Below are 9,682 nucleotides of genomic sequence, written 5' to 3' on the forward strand. Positions count from 1 at the left end.
TTAAGATATTAATTTAATCTAAGATTTAATATCATGTCTGACCCTGATATTCTGGTGAGTGATATTATAGATAAAGAAAATGAGTTTAATACTATACAGCTCATAAATATCTATAATGAAAAGTCATTGAAGAAAAATAACAATATCTGAACAATTGATAGAGGATTTCTGAATATAACTTTATCAAGAAACTCTATAATTGTAGAAGATTTCAATACACATCATCTCTGATGAAATTCAGAATGCAAGAGAGCAGTGAGAGCTGATAATCTGATTGAATAAATCTTTGAGCATTCAATAGATTTGGTTAATAAGTCTGATTAATAAACATTCTTCAGAAAAGGCATGAAACAGAAATCTATTATAGATCTAATCTTCATGTCATAAAATCTAATGAAAAGAAGACTTGTAAACTGATTTATTGATTTAAATGAGACATCAGAATCAGATCATGAGATTATTCAATTTGATATTGAACTGAGTTAAAAACAAATGAGTGAAAATCCTCTTCTCTCTAATCAGTATAACTTTGAAAAAGCTGATTGAAAAGCAGTTGAAGAAAGTATAAAACTGTTAAAATCTGAAAGACAGAATGAGCTATATTGAAATTCTGGTCAAGATATCTCAAATGAAATGCTTAAGAATAGAGTGAAGCTTATTACATCTATTATTCTAACAAGTGTTAGAGATAATATTTCAAAGAGAAAATCTTCTGAGTATTCAAAATCTTGATGAAATGAGAATATCTCATCTAAAAGAAAAGAATTAGCTACTGCTAGAAGAGATTGAAAAAATGATGTAATATCTGATGAAGAGTTCAAAGCTGTCAGAAATGAATATTTTTCAGATATTAAAAGAGCTAAAACAGACTTCTGAAATAAATTTCTTGAAGAAGCACAAGGAAAGGAAGTTTTTAAAGCTTTTAACTATACTAAAACAAGAAGTGTAGTAAAACTTCCAGCATTAGAATATGAGTTTCAGAATGAATCATATACAGCAAACTCTTTTGAGAAAAAATATCAAGCTTTCATGAGAATTCTCTTTCAGAACTCACCAGATTCAGATTCAGACTCAGAGAAAGAGAATATATCACTTCTCAACTACATTAATGAAAATGACTGAGAATGGTCTAATCTTACACAAGATGAATTAGAGTCAGCTATCTTCTCAAGTTCTGTTAAAACTGCTGCAGATCCTGATTCAATTAATCACTTGATTATTCAAAATACATATTTCTACTTAAAGAATGAATATTTTGAGCTCTTTTTCAATCTCTTGAAAAATGAATATCATTCTGAATGCTGAAGAGAAGTCACTGAAGTGATTCTTACAAAACCTAATAGAAAAACTTCAATTCCTAAGTCATATAGAGTAATATCTCTATTGAACTGTCTAGAAAAGGTTTTAGAAAAGATAATAGCTACTTAACTATCTTTTATAAGCTCTATAAGTGATTCTCTTTTATTCAGTGAACAAATGAGAGATAGAAAACAGTGTTCTGCAATTGACACTGTTCTCTCAGTTGTTCATGATATTCAAATAGTAAAGCATGAGAGTCTGATCTCAACTGCAGTTTTTATTGATATAAAAGAAGTATTTGATCATGTTTCAAAGTCAAAGTTAATTCAGACATTGAAGATATTAAAACTGCCACTTTCTCTAATAAAATGAGTTAACTGTTTTATATCTAAAAGAATTATACAACTCTTCTTTGATGAAATGAAACAAGACAAGACTGAGATAAAAATAGAAGTATCACAGAGATCTTCAATCTCACTTATTTTATTTGCAATATACACTGCATATCTATTCAAAAATAGAAATATGAGAATAGTGCAATCTCTGAGTTATGTGAATGATATTGATCTAGTCTACAGCTCAAAAAGTATCAAAGAGAATTTGAAAGTAATTGAAGAAGTTGTAAAGAAAATCTTTGTTAGAGCAGATATCAATCAAATTTAATTTAATATGAATAAAACTGAGTTAATTCATTTCTTTTCTAGATTCAATGAGAAAGAACTATCTCTAACTCTTTTAAATAGAGAGATTAAACCCAGTGTAAATGTCAAATGATTAGAAGTATGATTAAACTTCAAGTTGAATTTTAAATATCACATTCAACAAAGAACTGTCAAGATAGAAAGACTATTGAACAACATAATCAGACTATCAAATACAGAAAGAGGTCTATTCTTTCAGACTATGAGACAGTTATATATAGCCTGTATTAGACTGGCCGCCGGGACCATGAATTTCACATTTGGTCCCATTTGGTCTGGTCCCATACATTTCTTGGCGTGAATCCCGCTGGGACTAATCATTAAATAAACATGCAAAGTGACTATATATCAGATCTTAAAATGGAACCATGACTTGAAAAAAATGAGAAAGTGGTTCCATTTGGTCCCATTTAGTCCCATTCTTGGCATAAAGTTACTATTTTTAGACATTTTAAGGTTTTTTTTAGACTATTTTTAATTTTTTAAAAAGTAACACTTTTTGGTAACGCTCAAATGAGATTTAAAGCCATTTAAAGCAATAAAAATAATTTAAATTGAGAAGTGGAAATCATGGTCCCATTTGGAAAATGTGACAAGAGTAGACAGTAAGTCCCACTGGGACAGTATGAGACTACTATCTAATGTTAGAACCGTGTAATGGGATCTGTCGAATTGACAATGGGACTATCAAAAATTCTGGTCCTGGTCCCAGACACGGTTACACGGTCAGTCTAGCCTGTATTACATCAGTAGCTGATTATGAAGTTCAAGTTTGATGAAATAATCAAGAGAATTTCACTGAACTCTTTCAAAGTCTGTAAAACAGAGCCTTAAGAAGAATTCTGAGAGTATTCAAATCATCTTCTATTAAAGCAATGAAAATTGAAGCTTCAATTCCTCCTCCTGCTATTAGATTTGAAAAGGCCTGTATGAACTATGCTCTGAGAGTTATAAAGATGAGCTCAAATCATATAATCAGAGAAAGAGTCTCTTCTTCATTTCCATCAATTAACTCTGAAAATGAACTGAATTGAAATAGATTTCTTGATTGAAATGAAAACAATTCTTCAAAGAAAATGCCTTCTCAACTGTACAGACTATGCTCTCTGATTAAAAATCAATTTTCTTCTTTAAATGTTGAAAAAGTGAATCATGAGAAGTTATCTCTCTGGAGAGAAAAGCTTGAATCTCTTATAGACTTATAAATAAGTGAACTATCAAAAGAGAAAGAATATGAACAGCATTTAAAGAGAATTTCTACAATTAATATAAAAGACTCTATTCTGATTTATTCAGATGACTTAAAAAATGAGAACCTGAATAGATTAGATGCAGGCATTGCTTATACTGAAGATAATATCAATTTTATCTCAGATTTCTGAAATCTAGGCTGTGAATCTGAAGTCTTTGATGCTGAACTATTTGCAATAGTGAAAGCTATCAAACTCATTGAAATAAAATCTCATAAAAGAGAAAATTGTTTGAAAGAGATATGAATATTCTCTGATAGTCAAGCTGCTTTAAAAAGACTTAGAAATAGTCAGATTTATAATAATCAAATGAATCTTGAACTGATCTTAAACTCTGTTTTGAAAATTTAAAAGAGAAGAATATCAAAGCTGATAATTTATCTGCACTGAATTCCTGCTCATATGAATATTCATGGCAATGAATTGGCTGATTCAGCTGTAAAAAAGAGGGCAGAATTAAGCAGATCTGTTCAAAAAATTGTGTCCTAGTCTTTTATAAAGAGAAAAATAAAAGAATCTTGTTTAGACAAGTGAAATGAAAGCTGGTAGAAACAAAAGAAGAGTATATATTATTCAAGATTTGAAACAAAACTCAAGTGAAAATCTTGTTCAATTAAATGTAAAAAGAAAATATTCTCATCTATTATTATTATTATTATTATTATTCTTTCATTATACTCATATACAAGCGGAGCTTATTATGAGTCCTTGTATGATATTAAATACAGGTCAAGTGTTGATTATACAGGAGAAAATACAGATGTTGAGATCACATCAAGATAACAAGAACATAGAAAAATACAAAGAAGTGACAATTAGATACATGTGATAATAACTTCCCAGCTCAGGAACATAGAGTGATTCATTGAAGCGATTTGTACACCTCTGTATTTATTAGAAATCTGAGGTGCTTGAGTTCCGGATTTAATGTATTCTCTGCGGGTTTCGAACCCATGTGCCTTGGTTTCCCACGCCAAGGCGCTACCAGGTGGCCGCATTAACCATTCGGCCACCGGGGCTATTGTCATCTATAATACAGCTGAAACTAGGACATGACTATTTCAAATCTTATATACAAAGATTTGATGATAGATTTGACTCAATAGAATGCTCATTCTGCAATACAAATGAGAATTCTGAGCATATTATAATGCACTGTGTATTATACAATAGTCTCAGAGTCAGATTGAAAGAGAAGTATAATCTAAATTAATTAAATATAAGATTCTTATTCTCAACTGAGACAGGAATTAAATACTTAATAGACTTTCTATCAGAAACTCAAGCAGCTATAAGAAAATGACTAAATTCAGAATTATCTGAATATAAAGAGGAGGAAATTAATCAGATATAGTCTGTTAAAACAGCTATATACTATCTTTTAATAATTTGTTTTATTACAGTCTTTCTTTACTTTATCTTTTTCTTTCAATTTCTTTCTGTCTATCTATTTAATGTGTCTATCTTTAAGACTGTGTTCTCTTTTCCTTTGTCATGATATTGTCAAATGATTTCAAAGTATCAGAAGATGTTAAAACACTGTAATTTGTAAACAGTTTTTGTATTCTGAGCTGAAATTTTCTGATTTTGCATATCTGAAATTGATGAATGTATAATAGTTAACTTTACAGATATAGGAAAAACTCTGAGAACTAAAAGTTCTCAGGTAGATGTCATAGTCTCTGACTGTATACATCTATAATTGAAGAATAATAATAATAATAATCATTATTATCATTATCATCACTATTATTACTATTATCATCATTATCACTATTATTATCATCATTATCATTATTATTATTATTATTATTATTATTATTATTATATTATTTCTAGCCGTCTCTTCTGCCTTCATCTCTCTTCAACACTTATTAAAATCAATCATATCATTCCTCTTCAAATATTCTATGATTCTGTGAATCATCAAGGCGCATAAGCACTGTCACAGATTGAAGAAAGAGAAGAAAAAGGTATTTAAGTGAGAAGAGATAAATTATAAAACATATTATAATGTCTTAAAGAGACTTTATAAGAGAGTAGAATAATAATGATTTTAAGTAATACTTCTGATAGATTTAGACTGAACTAAGTATAGAAATAATACAGATAGCACTGTCTGTGAGAGATTAAAGAAAAAGATAGTAAAGAGTCTTATATAGTAGTGATAAGATCAGAAGAAGTTCTGAGAATAATTTAAGTACAAGATAAAAAGAGAGAGAGAGATAAAGAGTATTACTGTAAATAAGCAGTGATAGAAGAAGATTAAAAGAGTGTTAAAGTAGAAAATAAAGAAGTTAAAACTGATAAGTTTTTTACTTATTAAGAGATAACAATTTTTAATAATACTTCTATTCTCTAATTGATTAGCAGAAGCTGATAGAGAAGAAGAGAATTAAGACCTTATTCAGATATCAAATGCACTTCATAATTCAGAATATTGAGAAGACAGCTCTGCTCTCTGAGCATGTTAATTTACTTATCACTGAGATAGAATCTGAGACAGCAGATCAGCAAATGCAGGATTTTGAGATACAGAATGATCTGACTGAGAGAGAGCAGCAGAAACCCTCTTCTAAGAAGATAGCAGAGAGAGATTTTGAGATGATTATCATCTCAGATGAGAAACAGAAGAAGAAGAAGAATGAGAAGTGAATTATAAAGAATGATAAGAAGAATAAGAAAGAGAAGAAGTAGAAAAAGTTTTTTTCTTTTTATATTAGTTAGTTATAAGTTTAAGTTCATAATTATTAATAATTAAAATTGATTTTGAGTTTTTAAAAATTATTGTACAAGTTGTAATCAAGTCAGGAATAATATATATATATATATATATTTAACTATCATGATTCACAAATCACTATAATGTATAAGTATCAACATTTTTTCAACATTGATATTCATAATATTAATATATTTTTAATGATATTATCTGATAATATAATTTGATAACACTCTCTTTCACAATATTAATATATTTCAAGAAATATGATAGAGATTAATCAAGATTATTTATTTACTTTTATACATCAATGATATTCAATCTGAGTTAGTACTAAAATTATAACTAAGCTAAGAAATAAAATTATTTTCTCTTATATTAATTCTTCTTACATACATCAGTGATCAGTTATTGAAAATAAATTATTATCTTTCTTAAATTAGTATCATATCTTCTGAATTCACTTCTTTCACTTCTTTTACTTCTATTAAAGATTCATAAACTCTTCAAGAAATCACTATGAATTATAAAGTCTATGTTATTTACAATTTAATACAGAATACTCTCTTTCAATTATAATGAATAATCACTTCATTCTTCATATCTGATTTCAGGTCATAAAATTTATAAAAAACTCAACACAAACACTGAGATAAACTATGAAATAATTATCAATAGATTGTATTATAGATTATTGAAGAGTCATCTCTCTGCTAGAATTACTATAACTTTATTCAGAAACATTCATTATAAACTGATTATAACTTTGAAGAAATTTTCTGACATCTGAAGTCATCAGAATACAGATAATAAAAGAAAAATAATCAGAAATTTATTACTAAGCTGATAAGTTACTCTATCAGATAATAATTTTTAATAACACTAACTTTCTAATTTAAAGAAAATTATGTGAAAATAATCACATATTAGTACTCTGATTTCACAACTCTCATCTAATAACTTTTATGAATAATTAGTTTATATATGTATATCTCTGAATCTTTCTCTTTAATTAATTGAAAATTCTGAATTCTGAACACTTCTTTAAATACTTAATTCAAATCTTCATATTCTACATCAATTCTGTCTTTGATTCAATCTCAAGATACACTATAAAGTTAATATACAATATCTAGAATCAGAGTTAAAGAATTATCAAAGAGTGTCTCTCACAGTGAATATATGAACTAGTATAAACAATCTTACATTTATGAAAGTTATATGTTATTATATTGATGAGAACTGAACTTATCAAGAGATATTAATTGAATTTGAATCATTGATCAGTAGTCATACTGAGAATTATATAACAGAGATATTAATAACTGTGATTAAAAATAACTATTGAGATATTAGTCTCAGTCTTCTTACAATTATAACTGATAATGCTATAAATAACTATACTATAATAAAGAACTTGAAGCAAAAATTGACTTTGTATTTCTGAAATAGTAAACAAGGTCATATTTTCTGTATTACTCATGTGATTCAACTTATGATATAAATACTAGTAAAGAATCTTAATATCAAGATAAAGAATAATAAGATAACTGATTCTTGAGATGAGAATGAGATGAAAGTAATTACTCAAGTAACTTTTACATTCACTTTGTAAAAGATAATGTTTTTTAATAATACTTTTTAATATTGTTTTTTAATAATGCTTTTTAATAACACTACTGTTAATTTTAAATAGATTAACTAATAATTTGAATATCACAGATTTAAAACATTGCTAATATGATTTATATCTTCTCTAAATAATAATAATAATTTCATAATATTTAATAAATAAATAAATCAGTCACATCACTGAATATGATACAGAATATTAGAATATAATAAAGTTCAATATATAAGATAGACTGTTCAGACTCTTCAATTATATCAGATAATGAATCATTGAGTGTAACACTCTGATTAGAAAAAGATTCAGATATTAAAACTTTCTGATATGAAGTGAACTCAGTTGAAATATATAATTGATTTACTGTTTCAGTTTTATAAGATAATAAAGACAGTCTTAATCACTTATACATCAATGCTGCAGTCAGTCTGATAAGTGTATAACAGTTTATTTACTTATCTTAAGAAGTAGTTGAATCACTTAAAAAGAAATTCAGTCTGAGATAATATTATAGTGCAGACTATTATTACTGTAAGAGATAAACTAGCATATTATTACAGTAAAACTGAACAATCTTTTGCAGAGTACTATACTATAGCAGCTCTACTAGATTTCTTCTATTAAGTTAATATCTACACTTCTCAAGATTGAACAGAGAAGAAATGAGACTCATATATTAAATTAGTCTGAGATTACTATAATACTAACTATCAGAGATTTGAATAAGCAGATGTTTGAGATATAAAGACAGTGAAATATAATTCTCTAGTAAGTAACAATCTTTGATAACACTTTATATTATATAGAACTATAATACTAACTTTGAAACAGAACTTGTATATATTGAATATAACTGAAAATCAGATAAAACTATATACTCGTAAAACTGAATTTAATCACTATCTTCAAGATAATCTGATGAATTTACACATTAAATCAATTCTAGAGTTATAAAAAATTATTAAGAGTATATATTCAACTGTTATACTGATAATATATGATATTCTGATAATTTCATTGATAGAGATAAGAATGAAGTGAAAGTTCAACTCAAGTTAAGATATTTATCACTATTATCAGAGACAATTAGAAGAAGAAATAATGAAGAAACTCATAATTGTAAAACATGAAATTATCAGACAGTTTAATACCTCTGATTACAGTATATCAGAGAAGTGTAGTTTTTATAAGAAAGTGAAGAATAAACTTACATAAGAATGTATTTAGTTATTTCATAAGTGTTATTAATAATTATTATCAAATTCTGATTATATAAGCAATCACTGAATGAATTAAATGAGACTGATTTTGATCTTCAGTCTCAGTCTCATTCTGATTTTGAAAGAATGATTATCTTTCACAGTTTATTCTGAGAAATTACTCTCATTTCACTGTTCTTGAATTAAATCTAGTCATTTTTCATGTCATTTCTCTCAGAAATGTTTCATTTTCAGATTTTTTTAAGGCTTGATTCTGATGAAAGTCACATCAAGAAATGTATAAGATCAGATTAAATGAGATCAAATGTGAAATTCATGATCTCACTGATCAGTCTAGTGAGAACTGTTAATAGAGAATCTAGACATATTTGTATATATTTAATCAGAGATTATATAAGTAGAGAGAAAATGATTATAGATCTATAAGACTGCAGAGAATACTAACAGTACTGAAAGCTTTGCAGAAACTGTCAGTTAGAGTCTGTAAGAAATTACTTACAGAGAGACTTACAGTAAAGAGTGAGACTGTACTACTTAGAGTCAGAAACTGATCTAAGAAAGATATGAGATTAATCACTGATCTGAAGATTAAGTACAGTAACAGAGCTGAAAGAGATGAAGATACTGTTATAAATAATAATATCTCTGCTTCATCAGTCAGTAAAAAGTAATCAGAGAAGTTATAGAGATATTCACAAGAAGCTCAGTAATAATCAGATATTATTTATAAAGATATTAAAATTAAAAAAAAAATTTATTCTTGAGAAGTTCTTAAATAAATATATGAATATTATCAGAAATACTCTCTCTCTGTCATCTGAGTAGAAACACTTCACAGATAAATAAGAATACTTACAGTTATA

General features: G+C 27.2%; 1 protein-coding gene across 1 annotated transcript; it reads left to right on the forward strand.

Moving 5' to 3' along the window:
- Nucleotides 1-5,668: 5,668 nt before the first annotated feature.
- BDCG_17885 (uncharacterized protein) lies at nt 5,669-5,905 on the forward strand (the record flags this gene model as incomplete). The annotated part of the gene is made up of 1 exon (XM_045426932.1): nt 5,669-5,905. The coding sequence occupies one exon, from the start codon at nt 5,669-5,671 to the stop codon at nt 5,903-5,905; it is 237 nt and encodes a 78-aa protein (XP_045282738.1).
- Between the last annotated feature and the right edge of the window lie 3,777 nt (nt 5,906-9,682).

Source organism: Blastomyces dermatitidis (assembly GCF_000003525.1).
Source record: "Blastomyces dermatitidis ER-3 genomic scaffold supercont1.12, whole genome shotgun sequence".
NCBI lineage: Eukaryota > Fungi > Ascomycota > Eurotiomycetes > Onygenales > Ajellomycetaceae > Blastomyces > Blastomyces dermatitidis.